Source organism: Glandiceps talaboti, chromosome 7 (assembly GCF_964340395.1).
Source record: "Glandiceps talaboti chromosome 7, keGlaTala1.1, whole genome shotgun sequence".
In the NCBI taxonomy this organism is placed as follows: domain Eukaryota; kingdom Metazoa; phylum Hemichordata; class Enteropneusta; family Spengelidae; genus Glandiceps; species Glandiceps talaboti.
Window position 1 is genome coordinate 19866678 of NC_135555.1, and position 27476 is coordinate 19894153.

At 32.4% G+C, this 27476-nt stretch overlaps 1 protein-coding gene across 4 annotated transcripts in view; it reads right to left on the bottom strand.

The window, feature by feature from the left end:
• LOC144437576 (TOX high mobility group box family member 3-like) overlaps positions 1 to 27476 on the bottom strand; it is a 132372-nt gene that overhangs the window by 15468 nt on the left and 89428 nt on the right. For 2 of the 4 annotated variants that reach the window (XM_078126541.1, XM_078126539.1), the window contains one exon: positions 3820 to 3918. The exons of 1 other annotated variant lie outside the window; for it this stretch is intronic. In XM_078126541.1, coding sequence (XP_077982667.1) covers positions 3820 to 3888 — 69 coding nt within the window. In that variant the 5' untranslated portion in view covers positions 3889 to 3918. Of the gene's footprint in view, positions 1 to 3819; positions 3919 to 25484; positions 25583 to 27476 lie in introns of those variants that run through there. One more of the 4 variants, XM_078126540.1, reaches the window with a different exon arrangement.

Below are 27476 nucleotides of genomic sequence, written 5' to 3' on the forward strand. Positions count from 1 at the left end.
TTTAAGGTTTTGAACTCTGTCAAAGGAAGGTGAGAAATGTAGTACAGTATTGGCATAGATTTCCGTACCTAGAGGATAAAAATTAAAACACCATGTAACTAAGGTGGATGTTATCGACTTATCACCCTTAAACAAAACACACTGCATGAATATCACACTACACGTAGCTTTGACCTCGTACTCTACTTAAGTCGAAAGGAACGGAAAAAAAATGCATGCACAAAACGCTAAAATCCTATATTTACGTTGAAAGAAACAAAAAATGCATGCACAAAATGCTAAAATCCATATATTTACGTTAAAAGGAACAAAAAAATGCATGCACAAAAGCTCAAATCCTTCCAAATGGCTTATTAAATACGTACATGTAGTGTGGCGTTTTATTGTGACGAGAGAACATGTACATGAAAATGTGTCGTCCTGGGCCCGCTCCAAATTATACTGTAAACCTAGATACATGTATTTTCACTGCTAGAAAATTTGGTGATTTTACAATTTTCAGCAGGTTTTCAAAAATTACATTTTACTATTTACCAGACTGGTACATTGTGTTCATGTAAAAGAAGGTGTTTTTGTTTTCCAGTGAAATAAGTCAAAATAAGCCTTTAGTGACAATATCCAGGTTTACAGTATTTCATGGCGTTTATGTTTATACTATCGAATCTCAAGTACATAGAGCTAGAAACGAATTTGAAACATGAAACCACACGTTACAAGTGTACAATGTAGGAGATACATGTATGCTGGACTTAAGTCACCAAACGATTACATACGTGTATTTCAGCTTAGTAGAAAACTACACTGTATGATATATCACTGTAGATACGGAACGGAAAAAAAAATGTGAAAAGATACAGCAATTTTGTCTTATAATAACAACTTGATTATAGGTACGAACACTTTCCTATTACTGGTAAATCAAGCCTCTATTTTCAAAAGCATACTATTCTAATTGAACAAAATTACTATGATGACCGTATTATTTGATAATAACGACACGCATTTATGATAAACTCCCTTTCAGATGGTGTATCTTGTAGCATTGTTAGGGTTAGTTTACTAGGGCTTCCTCTGACATTTATACAGGCTTCCATTCTGACTACTGCCCCAGGCTACGACTATCTGTACGGCTAGCCATGGTGATTTAAACATATGTACTTCTCTTACAGTTTTATTACTACACATTCTCTTTACCTGAACTCTTACCAAACTACAATATTGCCTGCACTACTGTACAGAAACACTATTCTAAAAATGCTACTTTTGAAATGCATGTAAATCATATTCAAATGATCTCATTTGCATATATCCTTTTCATATTGAATTTTATTACTACACATTCTCTTTACCTGAACTCTTACCAAACTACAATATGGCCTACACTGCACAGAAACGCTATTCTAGAAATTCTACTTTTGAAATGCATGCAAATCATACTCAAATTAGCTAATTTGCATATATTTATTACATAATTAATGTCACTTTTAAGATAAATTGTTTGCGTATTTGGATACAACATCCCCACCCTTTTAACTACTTTTGCATAAACAAATATTATTTTGTTACATTCAAATTAGCTCATTTGCATATTGTTTAAACCTTGAATATTGAGCGTTTCTAATCAGTCGCAAATTAAAGTACTTGCAAACCTAGTCCTTAGAATATTACATTTAATGTAATATTTCCACATCAAAACATACTTAAATGCACATGGTGCTTTCAAATATCAAACATGATATTTTAAATAGCCAAACTGACCATATTCAAATGAACTAATTTGCATACTACCATGACAGGGTTTTCTTGAGTTCAGATGTATAAAACTGATAAATTCTAATTTTTCTTATTCTGAAGGACACAAGCTTTGTGAATTTCTTTTTGTTAATTTTTATCTTGTAATTTTTTTTACCATTGTATCTTCTTTTTTGCATGTATTCGCGATATTGAAAGCTTCCACGAGTGGCAAGAAAACAATGTTTTGCTTGATTCTTCAGTTTACATCCGATGTGTGTTTTATTTTCGATTAGTATATCAATTACTATAATATCAACAATACTATCAAAATCTACAAGCGATTATGCAATGCACAGGAATGCCTTCATGTTTAATACAGATTGGAATGCAATGCAATGCAAATCCAAGGCTAATTTTGATCCACAGTTCAGTACAGTACAACAGTATCTGCTTCCTGTATTCATGGTTTGGCTTTCATGTCAGTTTATGCACAATACACTTATCACTTTACTCATTTTCAAAAACCAATTTATTTTCTTACAAATTACACATATGAAGCTCTTCTGAGAAAGTGAAAAAAAAAAGTTGCAGTCATACTGTCATGCCTGAGTTGTCATAGAAACAGATCTATCTTTCTTTTGAATAGAAGTCATCTCACTTCTGATGTGAAATTGTTACGGAAATTAGGTCTCGACACAAAAATAAACCACGCCATCCTTTCAGATTTACCCTCAATTTATGAATATGAAATGATGTCATCAATTTCACCAGATAATACCTATTGATAACATGTGTTTATTTCGTCAAATTGCCATCGTGTTATTATAACCATAAATTGTGAGGGAAAACATCATCTTGTAATTGCCAAAGTAATAGACAACATCATTTGTAACCATGACGACGTATCCCCCGAAAACCTGTGTTATTTGTCATCAATTTGAACCATTACTGCTTTTTATCCAATTTCCTTTGAATACATGTGTGACTAATTCACTTCATGGTAATGACCTTCGGCGATAATTGAAAGTGATCAGTTTTTTTCTCCCTGACTTTATATATTGCACAGGAGCAAGGTCCATGACCCCTGGGTCTGTCAATACCTTTAAGCAAATTATACAACATTATCAAGGCTCGAAGAATATCAATTTACAATTCACACTTTATCATATTTTAATTCTCTTTTCTCTGTTATACACAATTTTTTTGATATTTTTTTTTTCGGATTTCGGTACGGGATGTTGGATGAGACTATCCCACTTCAAAAATAAAAAATAAAAATTTCATCAACATTATTTCAATTTAAATCAACTTTATACAAGCAAGGCGTTGTTGTCCGATGACTCATGTCTATATTTTAATGATACTATTATTTCCAAAGGTGAATCATCCTTCCTGTAGTAGGAAGCCGTTGCCCCACTGATCAAAAACAAATTGTATTTTTTTACTCGTATCTACAGTAATTCATTCATCAGATAATTATTATCATTTTTTACGACCTAAAATCAGCAATTCAAAAACACAATTAATACTTTCATATAAAGAATAAAATAATATACACCAAAAAATAGTTGAGTATATTTTACAGTAAACAACTGTGATGAGATAAAATTGTTGTATAATTGGCTTCATCAAATAATAGGTGAAATTTGATGATTCTACACACAAAATTTCTTTCAATGGATGAAGCATATTATATCTATTATATGGACACATAATTCTGAAATTAGCAACTTAAAGTAATTAATCATCATTCATTGCTGTTACCATAGTTACAGCCACAGTTACACAATCACAAAAAATAACAATATAAACTAATTCTTACGATTATTTCAATATTGTCCTTTTTTAGATTAACTAGCTGGCCACGTTCAAAATGCTTTGATTATCTTTCTAAATATCCTTTTTATTTTTTTTGGAAATGAATGCAAGAATTGATTACAAAATCTATTAAAATGATACTAAATCTATTAGCCTAGATCTTCCTTCCACTGTTTGTAAAATTGGAGATGTGTATTTTGAAATTGTGAGAAATCTAAATGTCAATTAGTTCAGAATTTTTGTTGAAAAGTGTTATTTTCTTGTTACCTCATGTTGCATGACAGGGTTTGGTATAATTGTGTTGTTTTGCTGTGTACGGTCTGGAGTATTGCTCATACTAAGACCAAACGTTGATATGTCTTCACCCTGTAACAACGCAAGAAAAGAAAAGAAAAGAAAACTTAGTTTTATATCAAAACGAACAAAAAAATATTAATGTACTACAACGTTCTTAATTGAAGATAGATTTAACATTTTGTATAAAATCTTCAAGCAGATAATTTTATCGTCTGTTATTATGTCGTGTCGATTTATTTCCCTCCAAAATGATATGAAAAGAATTCTTGTTTTTCTGAAAAAATTCTTTAATTTATGCACACATTTTCCCGCCAAAAATTTGTTGAACAGAATTATTTGTTTTTCTGTAATTTTTTTTTTTACATATCTCATTGTATGCACTTTCGCACCAAATTGTTTGAACCGAATTTCTTGTTTCATATTTTCTTTTTGAAACTCTAGAAACAAATTGTTGTTATCCTCTCACATTTTAGTTATTATCTCCATTTATGCAGTTTCCCATCCAGATCATGTGAACAGAATTTCTCGTTTCTCTATAAATTTCTTTCATAACATTTCTCAACATGTGTATTTTCCCACCAACATTTTTGAAACAAAATTCCTGTTTTTGTAAACTAACTTTTGACAGGATAATATAATCCGATATCATTTCTACATTTTTCCGTCCCTCTAAAATTTCGTAAATTTTGAATAAATATTTTGACTTTTATATTAACATTATAAATAATATTATTTAATATTTATTCTAAAATGAAGATAACACTATAAGTCTAGGAATCCCATCAAAAATGAGATGTCGTATGACATTTCTGAAAAACAAAAAAAAATTTTGGAACAATTTTGGCAGAAAATGCCTGTTGTAAAATACACAGAATATTATCGAGTATGATTAATATTTTCTTTAAATTTAATATGCTGACCTTGGAATTTTACAAAACAAAATTATCATCCAAAGTTTAATTATCATAAAAGCCTGGTATCAGAAACTAATTAAATATTTAACAGCTTTTTAATAAAAAAAAGTTACTGTCTTTGACTCAAGAGACCACCGTTATAATTACCATGAAAACTTAAAGAGGTATAGCTGTATTTGCTGAAATTTTAATATATCAATATTATTACACTTGGTATATAAGCCAAACGTTAATTATGTCAGGTTTTATGATGGTAATGTCATTATTGAGTTTCAAATTAATTAAATGGTAATGTGTTGTTTAGATGTTATCAAACTCTATCCACTGAAACAGTGAAAGCATACACACACACACACACACACACACACACACACACACACACACACACACACACACACATACAAAATATGTACATGGATGATGTACATGTACATGTATGTACAAACATGTGAACATGTACATGTATACCCTGCTCCATATACCCATGCAGACACACACACACACATAAACACATACGTACATGTAGTACATTACACACATTCAAAACTACATACACATTATTACATACATACATTGTACATACATACATACATACATGTACACACAAAACTACATGTAGTTACATACATACATACATGTACATACATACATACATACATACATACATTGTACACACGTACGTACATACAAAATGTACATACACACACACATACATACATACATACATACATACATACATGTACATACGTACGTACGTACGTACGTACGTACGTACATACATACGTACATACATACATACATACACACATACATACAGACAGACACACATACATACTTACAGACATACATACATACATACATACATACATACATACATACATGTCCATACGTACGTACGTATGTACGTACATACATACATACATACATACACACATACAGACAGACAGACACACATACATACTTACATACATACATACATACATACATACATACATACATACATACATACAGACAGACATACACTCAAACAGACAGACAGACAGACAGACAGACAGACAGACAGACAGACAGACAGACAGACAGACACACATTATAAATTTATATACACACACAACTACACACATACATGCAACTGTGTATTGTGGGCAAACATTAAATATAATTCCCATCTGCCACCTTGAATATCATGGGGGCTAAAAATGTACCTTGCTGTTATATGATACTTCCATGGTTTTACATCAAATATTTGCATGTTAAATTTTGATTAAAAATTAGCTGGAATATGTTTGCTTAGCTCTAAAGAATTGACACCATAGTCACTCTCTTACACTTCTCTGACCCGCAAGCTTTCCCTAGGAAATTCACAGCAAATAATTTGCAAATGAATAATTAACAAACTGATACAATACAGATGAAGAGTACGGTGAGTGTCTATGTACATTTCAATCGAAAGGCAATCAACAAGTAGTGGCAAGTATAACACCAACTACATTTGTACATTGTATTATCGAACGAGCATTTTATAATGATAGAATGATTGATAATGGACTTAAAGCTCAGAGGTCATGCGATGCACATCTTCCGGTGCACACACACATTTTGGGATGTTAACAAGACTAAAATTCAACATATGATGGTTTTCCATGCAAGCATCATTTGTAATTCTAAGGTATATAAATCTTGGTTTGACCTGTTCACTTTTAGTTTTACCATTTTGCTCCTTACAAAAGTTTTGAATTTTAGTGTGTAACTCATGTTTGTAAACCTCCCATTAGTAGCTATGAACTCGTAGTCTGTAAACATTCACTCAAAATTGTATGATTTATATACGCAAGCCTACAAATAACGCCCGTTCAGATATATTTTTAAAGCATTATTTGTGTCCAACTTAGATGGACATAACGAAAATGTTATTGCGTGCTTTTTTGTTCCAGAAGTGATGATGTTCTAGATGTGATGCTACAAGTACGTGAAACGCAATTCTCATATTACAGATTTTAATCATCAATAGACATGTAACGACAACCAGACATACGAAACCTGTAAAAAGTGAATGACCTGTTATTTGATGAAACTCAGTTTATCAGAGCAGTAACAAATTACTTCCTGTTTAACTCAATGAGTCACTATGTCTCCGTAACTACAAAAGCATAATTCTATTTTCCAAATTAAACACAAACATGGAAATAATGAGAAATCTCGCGGTTTTCACGGAATATATTATTCTGGTGAATAATTTCTGTTATTTTTTGGAATGAAAAACCTGGATGAGGTGTAATAAATGGTTCATGTTGCTTGAAATTAATTCGAAATGTAAGTGTAATTAGATCCTACAAAATTTAAAAAATTAGTAAAAAAAAAAAAAAAAGTAAATAGTTTCATCTTTACAAATTCAATTCAAGTCATGGTTGTTCTTAAAAAAAAAGAATGAGCTAAAAATTTGCACATGAAAGAAAAGCAACACAAAATAAAATGGTACATGTATAGTGATGACCTCAAACAGACAATATGTTTCATTTGGGTATATACAAAATCGATGTTCCATTCATCAGTGTATGAAAAGCTCGTTCTAAACATCAGGGTTTCTTTTCTAAATGTGAAGCTCTTTTCAATTTCCATTATAGATAATGAAATGATTGCACCGGTGCTAGGAGAAAGCGTACCAACCACCTGATCATCTTCAAGAACTTTAATCAAATTCATAGCTGATACATTACAAACAATATAAGTATTGACGCAAAAACGCAAAAAATACATCCTGTGATTTTCCTGGCCAGAACTCGTACATCATTCAGCTAACATACTGACGTATCTTCTTAATATACTTAAGAATATCATTTTCAATTAGTGAGCTAATTGGCTTTTATTCTCCATCCCGCATGCTTATTACATTTGTACCTGTCACTGACACTGTAGTTAAAAAAAATATATCACATTTTAATAATTTTCCAATTTTACGCTTACCGCACTAAGAAATATTAATCTATCTCACTCTCGCCTAAAATATGATCTTGTATATAATAATCTCATTTTCAATATTGGCCTCAAATTCTCATAAAAACGCAAACTATCAATTTTTCAACTTTTATTAACGATAAAACATGACTGTATTGCGTTACATTTTAAGCAATGTCAGTCTGTTATACAATAAAGTTTAACAGGCCATATGTCACATTTTTATTCATATTTGAAGCTAATTAGCATATTACTATATACTTTCCAAGTTAAATCCCTCATTAATATTGACAGAATATTATCGTTTATTATTTCCATAAATTTCCAATTGTGGCTTATTGTCCATCGTGGTTGATCCATAAATTTTTCACAGAGACGGCAGAAGTGATATCGTACTGGTCTCCATTTTCATCAGAATATACTGCAAAGTACTACTTGGCATCAATCACTCTCTTGGTGAATTCCCATCCAACGGATTCGGCTTGTCAGTGTGCAATTCGCGTTTGATGAATTGACGCGAGTTTTGGCTGATCCGAAGTCGGCCCAGGTCAAATTGGAAAGTAATGGTTAATAATACTAGGCAATCCTTTGGGACAGATACTATTACATGTGATACAAAACAATGTGTCAGCCATAATCCAACTCACTGTTATTACATGCTTGTACAAAAACTGTATCCCTGAATTGAAATAGGCGTAACATGAAAGTTGACCGAGTCCAGACATTACAACAGAGGTTATGCTATCATTACCATCCCATTTACAATGAAAGTGTTTCACTCTAACTTTTCACTCACATATACCACGACACCATACTCTGTTCTTCATCGACACTGTATTCACCTGTCGCAAAACACAAAACCTGACACAATTTTGAAATAACACACATCCTTCAGGTGTTGATGTATTAGTTATATTGTTAATACAACTCAGGGATCAAACAACACTACACTGTAATTGACATCAAATTTATCATGGCAAAAATCATAAATCTTAATTACTAATTACTACATAATATAATATTCCTCAGTAAACATAAATAAATTAGTTATGCTATCGGTAATTGACAGTCTCCTCCTGACTGAATAATTTGATACAAATATGAAATGTACATGTACATGTAGTGTGCTTGGAATTTTTTTTACAAATTTAATGTATGACTCAATCAATCAATCAATCAATCAATCAATCAATCAATCAAATACTTACTCACTCACTCACTCACTCACTCACTCAATCAACCAATTGATCAGTCAATCAGTCAATCAATAAATCAATCAATCACTCAATAAATCAATCAATTAATCAATCAATCAATCCATCAACCACTGACATTGTACATGTAATTGGGTATTAAAACAGAACAGCTGAAGTCCCACAATTGAAAAGAACATCTTATATTAAAACAACAATCACTGTATCAGTTTGTCTCCGACATTGAAAGGTTTCCATATCTTCCACTTAATGTTTGTGGGCAAACAAACAAACAAACAAACAAACAAACAAACAGACAAACAAACACTAATCTCAAGTGAATAACCATTTATCACATACATGTATTTCCACAGAGATACATGTATAGCAACCAATTCTGATGGTTTAGCTTTTATGAATCACAACAAATGTCAACATCAACATATTCAATAATTCATTACTTCAGGCTGACATCTCCAAACACAATTTATTTTGTTACTTGTATTGCCATGGTGATGGAATTTCTGTAAAGTGATTTTTGCCAGCGAGATTCTCACTGTGATGGATGAAAAGGTGTCTAGTTCCCATGGCAACTGGATCCCCCCCCCCCCCACCATCACAAAAGTAACAGTGAATCAAGATTCCACACTATCCTAATAAAAAAAAAATGTCATAAAGTAAGACAAACGACTTTCTATAACCCACGATCACGGTCTATAGGAATCTCGGCTAGAATTCAATTTAGCATTTATTTTGATGGCTTGGTAAGGGAATGCTTGGTTTGTGGAAAAGATTCATTATGGAAAGTAAATTAACTTAAGTTGATGTAATAGAGGCCCTCTTTCAGAACTACTCTCTTGTGGACTGGCTGAATGAAAAGATATATAAATAGCAATACACAAGCAATTTCCTTTCCTGCATGTTCATAGAAATTGAAATTCGCCTCTAAATTACCGTGTCAAGATGCATTTGGCACGAAAAGGTTACATTACATTAAAATCCTTGATGAAGGATATTGACAACGTCATCAAACTTCAATCTTCTGTCAAACTGTAGACAATAAACATGAGATTCTGTTCTTGTCTATCACCAAACTACATGGTAGTTGAATGTGTTTTTGCTCCATCCAAAATGCCCCATTTTTTTTTGTTAAAAGTAACACTTTCTTTGAAAAATATACAGAATTCTATCAGCAATATTATAAAGCGGGGGTTTCAAACTACGATTTCTTGAAAATGATGATGAATTTACATAATGTTTTCTTTTGTTATGCAAATTTCAACCCCAGTCAAAATACAGTTTATACAAGTGAGTTGGTTGCTCCGAGTCCTACATGTACATACCGTGTATAGTGTATACCGTGTATAGTGTATGCACTAAAATGTCCCTCTTTCTTTAAATTTCATTTTTCCTAACTTCGCTTCTTTGCATATTTTGTGACTTTACCTGCACGAAAGAAAACATGGTGAAAACGAAATGCTGATTTTGAACACTTTGGGTGTATTGTTTAGATCACAGAACAAACGTTGTAGTTGTGTGTTGTCAAGTCATTCAAAAAAGAAAGTAAATCCTGTCTAATCTGTTGAAACATGTACGACTTTTTTTCACATGGTAAATTTTAATGTTACATCATAAGTCAAGATATTGATGTACACTCCTAAAAAACACACGAAAAATTGGAAATTAAACTTACATTCACTTGAAAGGTTGAAAGTTACAGCATCTGATATTGGCTAGATGTAGAACGCTTTTAACCACATGCACAAGTGCCTTAGCATTAGATTAATTGCCAGTTGGTACAAGTGGTTGGGCAATTTTGAACTACATGTACAGGTATTTTGGTACCTGGTTATTGCCATACATAATTTTAGAATAATTGTACCGGAACCACACTGTGAACTTTTCCAGAGCAAATGCCCATCTAAAGGTTGGTTTTCAGAGGAAATGTTGATGGTAGACTAACGTTTCCTTGCCTTCTCCAAGTAAGTGTTTCATGAAGTGTGATTTTTGAAGGAAAATGCTACGAACCATAAACCGTTGTGAACAAGATATTTTCTGTAAGCATAGTATCAATTGATGTGTGAAAAGTATATCTCCCCCGTGGCGTGTACACACTTCGTTTTATGACAGGTAGATTTCACAAACGCACTCAGCTCACATTTTTTTGACAATAGACTTCAATTTTGATCTGACAAACGCTCCGAGTGAACTTACGATTAATTTACATCAGTGGAAATGGTCTGTTCATGTATAACCAGAAATTGTGACAGATTCAAGATGTTGTTACACTACAGTAACAATTGTAACAATTTCACTGGCACATGTATCATGCAAGTTGTCGAACATGTCTTCCCGCTAAATCGAACTCATCAACTTTTTTTTCATTTTTTTGTAATTTATCGTACAATTACTTAAGATTTTGATTTTCTCAATCAACTTAAGAAAACATAAATATGTCTTCATCAAATAAATCCAATCTTAACAATTAACGAGGAAGCAGAAAAAAATCTTTCCTTTTTCTTCTTCAATAAAACAACTCTGTAATTCTCTTCTCTATTACTTGTACTTTTATGACATGTCTCTCTACTTGTGATTTTTTAACTAAATTTTTGAAAAATCTCTTCCAAAATAATTTTTTGCATGTGTGCCAATTTTGACAAAATCTTGAACAAAAATATTGTAATGTACAAAAGGACTGAAGCAGTGAAGGTGAGAGTCCACAATTTAATTTACTTTATCTTTAACTTTGAACTTTTTTGCTCAACTTCTGAAAAAAAATCAAATCCAAAAACCTTGCGCAACAAAATTTTATCTTCATCCACAAAGTGTCTAAAATTTCGAGCCTCCACCATTTATCACAAACAAAAACTGCATTAAGTACGCCAGCACGATACATACTTCATAATCAGTAGCATAAAAAGGGTTCTCTGTTCAGCAGTACAAAAAGAAAACGGCAGGGAGACAATACATCTGTACCATTATAGATGAGGAAATACTCCATTAGCGACAGATCCTGGGTTTTTGATAAATGACTTAAATATGATACATATGCACTTCGTATAATAAAGTCTTTTGACTAAATTGACAGATACTAGATTGATTACAATGAGACAATTATTTTTGAAATAAAGTCATCTATTTTCAAGGCCCTTTTCTCTTTGGATGTCACAGCTCCAAATTACTACAGCTGCTCATACGTTTCACTTAATGACTTTTGTGTCAATTTTGCATCAGGTATACATGTATCAGTTGGAAACCACACACACAGACGGCAATTTCTGGAAAGTATGTTCCTCTCTTTATATCGCATTCCTCTCTTGTTATTCTACTCTGGGTAATAAGAAGGTGAGTGTACCCTACAGACAAATACATCCAATACTTACATCGATGCAATACGGCGTATTCCGGTTATCGAACTTCCGGTTGTTTCGCAGGAAAGTATCGCGAGAGGGCGCACCATATCTGACAAAGTGAGGGCCAGAATTTTCGTCATGGCATCATAAATAGTATGGCGATGTATGAAGCTGTCAACAAAATGGGCGTAAAAGAACCCCGTGCATTCATAAAAGAGTGGAAAATTACTACTTCTAAATCTACTAGATATCGCCAGAAATGCTGTCAACCTTGGTCTTGAAACACTAGAAAATGATAATTTTCTGAGAGAACGGAAGAGGAGACGAAAAGTGGATGTCGGGCATCAAAAGATTACTAATCGACAGCGGAAACATTGAAAGTTGGACGGATGACCTTCGAAATATACCTGATGTAGACATGATAAACATATTTCTTTACCTTACTGGTGTCTGTTGCTGGACAAAAGAACGATTAGAAAATTACAAATCTGACAACAGCTTCCAATCTGATTAAAATCCGATGTAGATGTTGGCTGATCGTTCATTGCTATTTTACCTTCGTTATTTTGCCTGAATTGACCTTCTTGGTACATGTTTACATTTTTAGCCTGCCTGATCGCCTCCTCTACGATCAGGCTGAAAAATGTAAACATGTACCAAGAAAAATAATATCAGGCAAAATAACGAAGGTAAAATAGCAATGAACGATTAGCCGACATCTACATCGGATTTTAATCAGATTGAACAGCTTCCAGCTACAGTCATTGCAATATTGAGAGTTCGGTCGACAATTACCAAGCCACATGTTTATATTGTAACTGATGTCGCCGCATACTTAGGCCTTTCTTGTTTATTAGAACAGTGGTGTAGCACCACGGGTGAAATCATAAAACTTTGTCCGGAAAAAACCATTTCATGTACTGGTTATAAGTTGGCATAAACATATGTGTATTGATATACTCAACTTTACTATCACACTTTGGTTAGCTTGCTATTCTTCATTCAGGACCATCAGTGTATAAAAAAAACCCATTGAAGTCGGCAACGAATCATAAATATTGTTATTGTGATTGATGTACCACACCGCCCACCCCTTCAATGAATTGGCCTTCCATGTAACGTTTACGTGGTTCACTCATCATACCATGTCTTATACCGATCTGATTAAAATCCGATGTAGATGTCGGCTAATCGTTCATTGCTATTTTACCTTCGTTATTTTGCCTGAATTGACCTTCGTGGTACATGTTTACGTTTTTGTCCTGATCGGTAGAGGAGGCGATCAAACATGTACCACGCAGGTCAATTCACGCACAATAACGAAAGTAAAATAGCAATGAACGATTAGCCGACATCTACATCGGATTTTAATCAGATTGGTTTTATACAAGCTGCAATAACTGTAGCGTATATTGTGATTTTGAAGGTTCTTTCCTCTGTTTTTGTACCTTTTTCCGTTCCGATGTTTGACTGGAAGCAATCACTACAATTTCTCCAACGGTAACGCAAATGGACGAGGTCACACTGAAAACGTGAGTGAGATGTCAGTGTACTACCCGTTTCAAAATGTTGCTACTTTTGGGTTTTCCTCACGTTCGAATTGCAGAGCCAAACTTACGCGAAATATTAGGAGAACGAGAGGTTAATTTGCTATTTCGTTATTTGATGGGCGATAATGCAATATTATAGCGTAAAGTTACGGGGAATGACAGACAATCTTTAGTCAGTGGTTACGATGCCTATAGACTCTATGCTTTGCAACAATGCTCTACAATTTCTGGCCCTCACTTCCGGTTCTAAAACAGCGCCCCTAGTGGCCAAACAATCATATCTTTTATCTTTTCGGGGCTTTTTCGATAACCGGAATACGGCGTATTGCTACAAATTTTTCTTTGGAGACAAACAATTTGGGTTCAAATCTCATATTCTAAAGGCCTAGGTATAAAAATGAAAAACATGAATTAATGTTGCCACATTCAACATGAACCTAGCAATCATTTGTTACCTGTTTGTCTCAACAAAAGTGACTTTTTGATCGGAAACATTACTTCAAAACTGCCTTGTTAGCAATAGGTTTGATCAAATTCTTAAATGTCAAAAACTGGTCCTTATAAATACATGTGGATATAACCAGACCATTGTCAAAGGGCCAATATAGTTACTTTATTTACTAGGGTAATTAAAGATTTACAAAGTTGTTAGCAAAGCAATTAGTGATTGAGCTGTTCTTATTCTTGTACAAAAAAAATGTACTTTCTTACTAAGTTAGTTGCTAAAATAGTTATTATAACAAGTTGTTTCCAATGAAGTTGCTGCAATACTGTAGTTATCAAAGTTGCTACTGTAATCATGTCACTCTGTATGTTAAAATGGTTACAATGTACTTCAATTTTTTATTTTGTTACTTCAGCTGTGATGGAAGTTAGTTCAGTTGCTATGGTAGTTAATCCAGTTGTTCCTATAGATTTACTTCAGTCACTATAGTTTCCTTTAGTTGCTATGGCAATTATACTTCAGTTGCTACAGTACAACAGTAGTTCCTTTAAGTATGCTATGGTAATTACCTCTATTCTCTTGGTTAATTCAGTTGCTACGATGATAATCAACTGAGTTGCTACGTACTGTATTCACATTACTTGCTACTCTATATTGATTTCAGTTGCTACTGTATTTATTTCAGTCTCTATATACTGTATTTATTTCAATTTAACTGCAAATGTTTTGGTTGCTAAGGTTCACGTACAATGTAGCGACTTACTGTTTAATACGATGCTAGTTTTGGACATACAAATGTATACACCACGACTTACTTCAGTCGTTACAGCAATAAAGTCAACAGCTATGGTCACTTATTGAGTTGCACCCAGTTATCTATTAGATTACCCATTGATTACATGTACACTGTTGTTGCTGTTAATATTGATATCGTTTTACATGTATGCTCTACAAATTATAATTAGCACATGTCTAATTAATCATACATGTATATATATACAAAAGGGGTCATTAATTATGGAAATGAGGTCCTAGAAATGTATAATTACAATGTATTAAACTATTGTTCTCAATTTATTAAAATATTACCATTTGAATTAAATGATGCTCTAAGTAATTACTACAATAGCGAATTACAATATAACAGTGAACAGGTGGAAATTTCGTACATGTAAACTTTAGATTAAATATATCTAAACCAGTACATGTATCACTCTTGCAACAATGCTGGGTACCCTGTTTTTGTACATGTAATTTCAGAAGTTAATGAGTCCAAAACATAATCTTTCACTCAATATTAATAACTATTACATATTATTACAAGACAGCCATTCATTATACATGTCCACTATCATTCATACAATGCTCTCTAAACATTTGTGTTGTGACCTCTCGAAAATAAACGATAAAATTCATAAAATTAAGTGCAGGACTACTCAAACTCCTGGACAGTTCTTTTCAATAGATTAATTTTCAGATTACTATCTGTCAAAAGAAGATGTCATTTTTGATATGGAAACTCTGCCGTATTTGACCTGACATGACTGAGGTCAAGGTGAGATTTTAACAATTAGATGGAGCCCTTTTCAACATGAAAATAGTGCAGGCACTTACAAGTGAATGGAAGTACGTAGGTTATAAAGACAGCCATCTGCCTACTTTAGTTGTCATAAACATTAACGGTAATCAGAGGGCTCTACCAACAGCTTTGCCCTTTTAATCAGGCAGCGGGTTGTCTGCTTCATGTCATGTCATTTTAGGATGAGGAGGCTCGCCATTTTTTTGAGCACAGTACTTTTCTACTTTTCGCGTTTTGTTGTACTTTGCGACTGTATTCCCAACATGAAAAAAAGTATAAATTGTTATTTCAGACATGTAATTCTCTTTCAACAACGCAAAGTGATGGCTACGACAAAACATAATTTTAGAATGCGGTTTGTCATGTCAACCCCTCCCCTTCCCCCAAAAAAACCCTGCCCCAAATATATGACAAAATGTTGCCTTGTTATAGGTTATGCTACGCTATAACAAACTATAATAAACCTGGAAATTTTCGCTGGAGACTTACATTTTTTGTATTTCCGCTAATTTCACTGGACAACAAAAACGCAAAAATAAGTAGTGACTGAAATGCCTTCTTGTACATGAACACAATATTCCAGTCTGGTAATTTGTAGAAATTAGTCTTTGATAACTAGCTGAAGACTGTAAAATCGCAAAATTTTCTAGTAGTAACAATATCTAGGTTTACAGTATCCAACTTCAGAAAATAACATGAAATCATTTTAAATGTATTATTGTAGAAATCAGCAAGCACAAATTTTGCAAGATAATTTATAAAATTTTCAACGTAATTTCAGAACTGCTTGCCAGCTTTCTGTGTTTTACAGCATTTATTGTTGAACTTTAAATAAAACATTGTTAAAGATTAATTCTTAATTAGATGAATGACATTTCTTGGTACAATTTCAAGTGTAAGATCACTAGGGACTCTCAATGGGTGACAAATAAACTATAAATTACAGGTACTACTGTAGTGTGTACTTTTTCAACGAACTCAATTTTCGCTGTGTTTTCAATCATTTAGATTCATTTTTTTCCCGATTTCAGACAAGGTATTTGAAAAGTTTGCTTGAGGAAATATCTCTCACCAAGTTCATTTTAAAAAGATGTGAAACATCTGAAGAAAAAAAAATTTAAAAAAATAAAAGAACGAAAAACAAAAAACTCTTTTTTAAGTTTTTGTGATATACACATGTACTGCCTTCAACATTATACTTTTCAATAGAAAAACGCAAACCAAAATTCAATTTTAAAATTTAGTCGACAGAGAAGTTGTTAATAAGTGAAAAAGATGGGTTTTTCTATACTATCGTTAGAATGTGACAATGAAAGCACTTTTATCCAAAGAAAATTCCATATGTAATGGATTATTATCATAGCTTCTGTTCCTTGTCATTTTTCAGATAACAGACCTAATTTTATCAATTTTTGATTCCCTAGGAATTTTAGGGATAAAATTTCAATAAATTAAATTGCCCAAAGGAGGATAGAACATAGTAAATCTGGGTTTTATGGCTTGATTAGTTTTGAACTCTACACTACTAAGGTTTCTTCACACAACCAATATATGTATCAATATCGACAAGAAGTTACTATTTTTTACATTTTGTGTTTGAAATGTTGCCTTATCTTGTTCTATTTACTAGAATGCACCGATAAATCGTGAAGACGCTTGGTTTTCATTTTCATTTTTGTATTCGCAAAAATATTCGCACCTACTTTGATTTATATTTTTGCGGCAGTGTAATTGTAAGAATTTGCATACAATTTGAATAATTTGCATAAAAGTCATGAATTTGCATGAAAGCTAAAGTCTTCAAAGTCTTTGTAAGTAAAATTTACCTCAATTTACTACAACATTCTGCAAAAAATAATTACCTGGGGTTCGACATCTTAGTTCTAGCGGTAATACATGTATTTTGGGTTCACCACAAATTCTACTAGATACATTGTAAGAAACAATAATTATAAAATTGACCTTAAAAATATAAAATTTTACTATTTTCAGTCAATGTCCAAAATATTAGTCACAATTAATAAAATTTAGCTCAATGCACCACAAAATCTATTACAAACTATAAATTTTACTAGAATTCCAATTCTCCATTACAAGGGGGTTCTAAATCATAGCAACGGACTGATACTTGACAGCGAAAATATTCTATCAACAAACATCTGTGTGTATTGTGCAGGAAATTGAGGAATTGTATTTTATTGCAGATAAAATCCTTACTTTTGTATTAATCACATGTTTCTTAGTCTTCAAAACTGTGTGGATCCCTCAATAACGTAGACGTTATCTAACAGGTTTGATGGAATATAACACCAAATTTTATGTCTCTATGTACATGTCATCTTGTGTGCGTGTGCTATGTGATATAATCTGTTATTTCTAAGGTTGCTCGGAGTCAAAACCTACAGCAAGGACTCCCACGTCCTCTGTACAAACTGAGTACACTATGACATTACAAATCTCTTCTTTATATCATATATATGAAATCTGGTACAGAATTTAGAAAATCAAAGTGATTTTTTTCTTCTATTCTATCCTGTGACTGTATTTATTTATCAAACAAATCCTCTTTCCATAAGGCCTAACAAAAAGAATTCGATTTCGATTACACTTAATTTTAGAATAGGTGGGGTAGGTAGATTTTTTATTTTATTTTTTATTTTTTATTTTTTTCACATGTGTGTAGTCCATTGTTTTCCATAGGTCTGTGTATTACTGGCTTCTTCTCATCAGATGTACAGCCATTACAGATTGGAAGAATAGTGTTATATTGTCCGAGTTTTAAGTTGATGTCAGTTTCCACATCCACTATTTCTGCCCACACTTCCATAATTTCCACGATTTTATTTTTTTATCTTGAATATGTAAAAAAAAGTTTAAGGTCAGCAGTGAAAAAATACATGGGTAACCGGAACCAAATCATTTTTATCAGGCCTATGGTTTGTACATGTGTTGTTGGTATGGGGAGTATAGTCCATTTCTGGTATCACCGACCGTTATTTTACCTTGTGACAGAAAATACTGTGAAAATTCAAAACAAGAATGACTTCTTTGGCTACTACAATTTCTGAAATCACACAAAATATCAAAGAATCAAAAAAAAATTTTTTTTGAACAAATGACTAGTAGGATTTTTGCATCATTTAAATAAAATCTGCAACCATTCTGACAATTGTGTGCATGCACTGGCAAATATAATTACATGTACCTAGACCAAAATTTTGAAACTTGTTTACAATTTCTCAACTTTGCATAATGTAAATAAACATTATAAAAAGGGACCTTGGCCAACATGAAACAACATATTTTATCTAAATATTAAAATACATGTACATACAATTCTCAACTACTAAATGTAGTATCAAAATCATATCAATTTTTGCCTGAAAACAGTATCAAAAATATCCATAATACATGTAGTAATGTAGTACTGTACATTGGTACATTTTTACGACTTTGTTGAATAATCGATGATCAGTCCAACTACAGAGATGCACACTTTCAATGTGAGGAAACTAGAACTTGAGGAGATAGGTAGTAGTTTGATATAAAATGTCAAGAACTTGCTCCCAATGAGGTTGGATTTTTAAAACCTTTTATTTCTACGTTTCAGTCCCTCCATCTGGAATTGATATGTACGACGTACATGTACGTACGGTACTGCTGGTCGGGCTTTAAAAAAGTGTAAAAAATACATTTTTGGTGTACATGTACAGGGGTGAACAAATCCACTGGTCCTGGGTCCAGGACTAGTGATTTTTTTGGCAGACCACACAAATTTTACCTTGTCTGGTCCGTCGGACCAGTACCTTACTGTTAATGACTATGTTAAAAAGTCCTTTGAATACACAGATTCATAGGCAAGATTTAATGTTTCACATTAGCGCGACCTGGGACCACTAATTCTTTCAGCAGGACCACTAGATTTTTTAAGGCACTGGTCCGGGGACCACCAGTTCACAAAATGATTTGTTCACCCCTGATGTACCTAAATTTATACCACATCAAATCATTGTATTCAGTTTATCTAACTGTTGAACCAAAGAGGATTTGACATATTTCAGTGCAAAATGTGTAATTTTTCACAAGACACAAAAAATGTCACAGACAAAATGTTCAGATTTCCATAAAATTAGATATACATGATGTATATATAATTAAAATCCATGGTTTAATTTTTTTTCATGTACATATTGTATATATATATATATATATATATATATATATATATATATATATATATATATATATATATATATATATATATACAAAATGTACATGAAAAAAAATTAAACCATGGATTTTAATTATAAGGATAATAATATTAAGTGACAACAAATCTGCCTTATTTTATCTTTGGTGCCAAAAATTTTTTATTTTAACTGTATGGATATATCCAAAATATTGACAGACTAAAATTTACCTTAAAATTTTATATTCATGATTTAATTTGTAAACAGATGTGAATTATCTTTCAATCTATGCTATTTGCAATATCTTTTGAACATCATAAATTTGAGATATAATCGAAAATAAAACCCTGAATGAGAGGGTTGATTACAGAACGACCATTTTGCATAACAACAAAAAGAAGTGGTTATCTAATTAATAAAATGCAATTGAGCTTTCAGGGTTATAATTACTTTTTTTTCAAATTTGTACATGAATTATGCAAAGCTTATGGTATATGAAAATTAATTAGAGTGAGTATCAGCTTATAATAATATACATGTAGCTAGAAAAAACAGACTTTAAAATTGGAAAACGTCACACAAAAAAACCCACCTGAATATGTTGCTTGTCATTGCTAAAAACAAAACTTGGATAGCAACAAAATGATTCTGTATTAGAGCTATATAAGCTGTGACTTTAATTTTCATTTTTTGCAAGTGTAAATATCAGTCCCAAATTCACTAGATTTCATTTATTTTTTTGTCATTATTATTTAAATCAACAAATAATTAACATTTTCACACAAAAATAATCACAAACTGCTAAGTTCCATTTCAAGATGTACATGTATGGTGCAATTTTATACATGTATTTACAATTTTGAATTTCAGGTATGGAGCTAAATTTTCATTCATGATCTCAAAATATTGCATATGTTAAAATGTTTGGATGTACATGTATACCGTACGTATATAAACTTTTCCCACTTAGTGATTACACATCGTTTTGTTGTTACAACTGCAAAATAATGTTGCCATAACAATGGAAATATTAAAAATATTAAAAATATAAAAATGTTTAACATTGTAAGGGAAAACTAAAAAAAAAGTATTTATTTTAATTCATCAAAGTTGAGCATTCTGTTGCTTTAATAGAAATACATTTTTTTTTTAAATTAGTAAAAAATTTGACAATTTTTGGGGAATGTAGGAGCACAAACTAGTATGGTGCCTGTTTTCCCGCTGCAACTCAAATATGTGATGAAACAAGGACCATCTCAATACACTTTTCCAAGAGTAATCATTGGAATCCAAATAAATGGAATTGTTTCCAATCAAATGAACATACTGATATCACCTAACCTCCACGATATGAATCTGAACTTTGTGTAACTACGGGTGATCTGGTGTGTACGAGCAGAGCTCCCACTGAGAGCCATGCAATTCTCATAGCCTAACTACAAATGCTTGCTTCCTGTTTAGGAACCAATACCAAGGGGTGAGATAATCGCCAATATTGGGGGATGATTTTTTTAACGGTGACGCTACAATTCTGCCGAGAGTATTAAATCAAATCTTTTCAAGCCACCACTATTCACAATGAGCTTTTAAACCGAAATTACTCTACTCATTCAATTCCCAATACAGAGTGTGTACATTTCACACGGGTACAAATTTCAATCGGGATTCCAAATCCTCGTCATATATACCCTAGTTGCGTAGCACTCCAATTTATCAAAGCATACTGTTGGCTGTTAGTTTTATGATTTTTAGGAGGATTCAAATTTGAGTTTGAGATGAAATATTGTTCGCACATCGGGAAACACCCATTCTGCAGGCACGAAGAAGAAATCATACGATATTTTTCTGTCAAAGCGATCGTTCTTCATGTTTTACGCTGGTCATTATTGGGAGATATACGAGGGGGCAATGAAGGTCAATGTTGTAACAGTAGGAGTCTGAATCGCTTCGATTACTCTTTCTTGTATATGCCATTCTAATTAATTTTTTCATTATTACCTGTCACAGCAGATTCTTCACCGGCAATGTCTGAAATGTCATCGTGAAACACGTCACAGAAAACTGTATTAAACTTTAGACCCTTAGTTCATAAATATTACAAATTGAATAAGTGTACAGGATATTAGCCATGTATTCACAGCTTTCTGGTCAAATAAGTGTTTCTACATGGTGACTCTTCAATTTACGACATGGATTTTATCATGTTTTGTTTTCCCGCCAAAATGAGTATCAAAAAACTTCTGGTAAATCTAAACTTTCTGTCATGTTGCTAACTTAGTTTAGATTAAAATGGATTTGTTGCGATTGCTTATTACGTATTTTGATAGCAAATTTCTGTAAAGTAACAGGATGATAAGATATAAGTTTACTTAAATAAATAGAATTTTGTGTAAATGTCTGCTACTTTCAGGTCTGTTACACGGATATGTTTCCTGAGTGTCGTGTCGTACTTCTGCTTGCGAAGTAAAGCTTCAAGAAATCAAAACACTTGTTTCGTGTGAAATTAATATCGCTGAGTAAATTCATGAAAAGTGAGGTTTAAATACAAGCCCCTGCAGAGTAAATGACAAACAGTATAGGAAGCCTTTCGTACACACATACACAAAAAAAGTCTGTAAGAATTCAATGTCGGCTTTTCAAAAACGTTGTTGCAAACACACACTGGTTTCCATACTGTGAAAATTAGCAGTGCACTTTGACATTATTCGATGGAATCTACTCTGAAACAGGTTTTTGTAGCCAATCTTTTTAGTGGGAATAGCAAGCCATAAAAGTAATGGGTGAAAGTAGCGAGAAATGATGTTTTATATAAACCATCCATTAGGACAAGGGCAGCTGTAACACCTGTGAGATAAATAAAGAAATAGTGGAGAGAGTTCTTTTGCTTTTCACAATTCACACTTTTCAGCCAAGTGTTTTTCTTAAGAGAAAAATCAACTACATTATTTCTTTGGTGGCTATTATTTTCGTTTTCAAATTGATTTTCACAAAATTAGTCTTTGTCGACGGCTCTAATGAATCAAGAGTGGTTTCGATAATAATACAAAATAAAAAGTGAAAAAACTGCCACATTGTGGTTTGTTTTTGGAGTACTAATCTGTTATTTTTTGAGATTTAACAAAATAGTCTTTGATGATCTCTGAATTTGATATTCCCATTCTTTGGATGTAATTAATTTGAAAACATAATCCAAATTTGAAAATTAATATCTAATCTCAAAATCACATTATTACTTTTACTGGCCACATTTTAGCAATTTTGGAAATTATAAAAAATAGAATGGGCTAAAAAAAAAAAAAAAAAGGTAAAAAACAGAAAAATGCATCAAAAATGGGAAAATTCTGTTTAAAAATGAAAATAAAATCTACAAAATTATGAAAATTTAGACATTCACAAAATTTCAAAAACCTAGTTCAAATATTATGGGATATTGATAGTCTCCAACGCCTGCTTAGAAAATGCAAAACATATCAATTTACCAAAAAATTGGCATAATCTGTAAACAAATAAACTAGAGGTAATACAATCTAGCTTTAATTTTTCATTGTATATTTTGAGGACATCATTTCCTATGGCCTTCTACATTTTCAAAGGATTCATCTCAGGACTTCCAGTGTTTTTGCTAAGGGGTTTCCCATGTCATTTTACCTGGGTTCCCAAACAAAATTATCCATAGACTCTACGGGGGAAACCCCTCTTTCCGTGTCTGTTACCGGGGGTTCCCCAACCATAGCAAAAACCACTGACTTCACTAGATTATTTTTGTGTAGTTTTTATAATCAACTAAATATCCAAAGAATGTGTCAAAGTCTAGCAGAATCAAAATCAAAACACATATCTCTCAGTAAATAGAAAAATAGGAATTTTTTTTTTTTTTTTTTTCATGTTTTTAGTATTTTCACAACTCGTCTTATAAGTTGTGAGTATACTTTACATTTATACGAAATTTTTGGGGGGCAATTACTAGTATGAAAACATTTTAGTCGTTCTCTAAATTAGAATTTGTCCTGGGGTGGTTTTCATAAAATTTTATGATCTTCACTCACAATAGACTTTGTACCCAATCAGCTGGTTGTACAATGGAAAAAAATAAATTTTCACAAAAGTCGAAATAAAATTTCACAACACCTTCACAAGGGCATATTTTAAGAAATTTGTAGGTCCAATTATCAAGAGACAGATTTTTCTTATAAAAAAAAAAGAGTTTTTTTTTTTTCAAAATCTAAATTTTCTTAGGGTGATTTTCACAAAATTTAATGATAGCTCACTGAATTCAATAGTGACATTGTACCCTGTACATGATTTTGAACCCCCACCCCCCCCCCCAAAAAAAAAAAATGAAAGAAAAAAAAATTCACACGCACAAAAATATTTTATATCAAAAACACCTTTACAAGAATACAATGCACATTTTAAAGACATTTTTTACGACACAAATCATCAAGCGAGATATTTTTTTTTCTTTTCAAAATGTGAATTTGTCCTGAGGTGATTTTTGTAAAATTTTATGATAGTTCACTCGGCAGTGACATTCTGCTCAATTATATTATATACAGTTATAACTTCTATTGATATTACTATCCATATGGCAACACATCAACAATTACTGACCTCTTGACAGTCAGATCATTTACAAAACATGTTAAACAATGGTCTATGCATAAAATGAATACCATATTCCAATTCCTATAAATATCGTTCCAGGATAAATATGACGATCGGAGGAAAATTGAGTCAATTTATTTTTAACCGGCATGATGTTTCTATCCTTTAGCATACTTTTCATGAGATGAGGTGGATAATAATCCAGTCAAAATTAATAAGTCGACTCTCCTAATTCAGTAATTTTATATTCCAAGGTGATCTATCATGCATTACCTTGGTAATTTAGTGTACTCATAAACTCACCGATGGAAATGAATTTGCGATATCGACTTTGAAACAATAATGTTGAATACACTCACTGGCACTGATGCTATAACTATATACAAGCCCTACTTACGTACACACGGAGTGAACACACTCGTAAAAATAAATGTTACAACTGCTACAAAAACATCATTTGAGATTTAAAACTGAGAATCCCTATGTCTTTCTAAGCCCCCCCTTTTTTTATAACACTAACGAAATCCGTATTTGATGATAATTACACATGCCAAAATAGGTCCATATGGGGAGAGATCTCTAGGCCACACAATTACAACTAGGGGAATACATTTGCCGGTAGGCTTTGGGTACCAGTACTATCGAGCAAACATCTAACAAAGATATATATTACCGGGAAAACACTGCGTTATAATTAGAGAGTATCGCTGTACAAGTGCTGAGTATATGAACTGAACACACTGTATACAATGAAACTTTAGTGTACAACAGCCTCACACACAGAGCACATCAACTGCATGAACAGAAAGGCAGACACAATAAAGCTTATTTAGAAAATAAATTCAACCTACCAGGAACGTTAAAATGCCCATTCAGAATAACTTGTTGTGCAAATTTAAATCCTAGTGTATATCGATGTATCAATGGTTTAGGTGGATTCACACTCACGCCAATTCATATTGTGAGTGCACTACAGCACACACAAACACTAACATGTGGGTCATGAATATGCAAATAAGCAGATGGTCATGGTTGGTTGATTGAGGTCATGTGACAGAAGTGATTGACTTCCATACAGTTATGTAAATGAGGCATCAAAAGGGAAGCCCATGGATTGCACCATTCTGTTGTGGGGTTTTGCAGGGCTTCAAAGGCAGTGTTTTGTATTAAAAAAGTACAATGTTTGAAGTAGGACTCTTTGAACTGAATTAGGTGTGAACAGTTGTGATAATGCAAATGCTCATTTATACTATAGAACTGTCAAAAATCAAACACAAACATGTCAATTCACAGTAGTTCAAAGGAGTGTTGTAATCTAAGTATAACTAGATGTCGGCTTCGTCACAGTTTCATTGCCTGCAAAGGAGGAAAACACACCACATTCACAGGATAAATTCCCTTTTTTTTTATTGAAGAGTGCACATGCTACACGTATTTACTCAATGTTAGTCTAAGAATAAAAATAATACAAAAATAATTCCCTAATGAAATCTTTTCCTTCAGAGTAAAAACCTCATTTGATTAGCAAATGCCAAACAAAAAGCTGACACAGAAATTACATGGCGCGCACCACAATTACAACGCCTTCCCTTAGGGCGTCACACCAATAAGAAGGGGGTTAAACAAAGCTATACTCAGGTGTTGGAAGGTTACTTTATTGTCGGGGATTGAAAAAAAAAAATCTTTAATTCATTTAGATAAATCTATGCATGAAAATCAATCGCTTTCAATTTTCAATTGCACATAAGTTTTAGAGAGTTAAGGAGACAAAACAGTTGTGTCGTGATAATTTTTCAAAATCTTTTTCTCATTTGGTTAATTTCTGGTAAAATATAAAATGCAAACACCATGTCAATAAAACTAACTTGTGTGAATTTGCCAATTGTGTCAAAATATAAGGAGTAAATAATTAAGTTTTATTTTTCTCTTCGCAGTCAGTGCTGGGAGTTCGTAACTATTTTTCTCTTTCACGCAATTTTTATCATTTCCATACAATAAACAGAAAATAAGTTAAATCGCCCTAGTCTCATGAATTCCACCACAAATAAATGTAGCAATGCACTAAAAGTAACAAAAAAAATTCCAAAAATATAAAACTATTCATAAGTGCAACAAAACATACTGTTTCTGTCGGTTACCCATAAAGTGAAATTCAGATGTTTGGATTCTCAACTTTGCACAGGAAAATATGCGTGCCATGAATCAGCTGCAGCTGCAATGAGAGAGTATGACCACTTCAAAAGGAATTGCAGTAGATTTTAAATAAAAGATGTGTATTAATGAAACGCTAATGAAAAGAATGAAATCGACAAAATGAAAGAGAGAGTTATTTTCAAATTTTCAAATACGTGTGAAATTATCACCTGTGGGATCCACATTAGATGTCGTATTTTGTTTACAGAATTGTTGTCATCGGTAACGAGCTCACCATATGTTGTTCACAGGATATTGCCGTGACAACGACACAAACAGTCCAATTACACAAGCTGAGTTTACGAGTTTATTGGAACGCTGTCCTCTGGGTTCACATACTGAGATAGTGTGTTTTTTATAAGTTTCATGAAAAATATTGTCACTACTGAAAGAAAATAATCCAGAGAATAAAATAAAATACTGGCATTTGAATGACTCTATTATTTACTTTCATGAAAAAAATATAAATAACTTAAAGGAAAAGTTAACAAAAAAGAATATTGTATGCCTACTTTTTCTATTTATTTTTTAAAAAAAAATAAAGTTGTTTTCAAATTGTTCAAATGTTGTGAAATATGATATGAATTTCTGTAGATTCTTCTATGGATTTCATTTTCCCCCCTCAAATCTTGTGACGTACCCCGATGTGT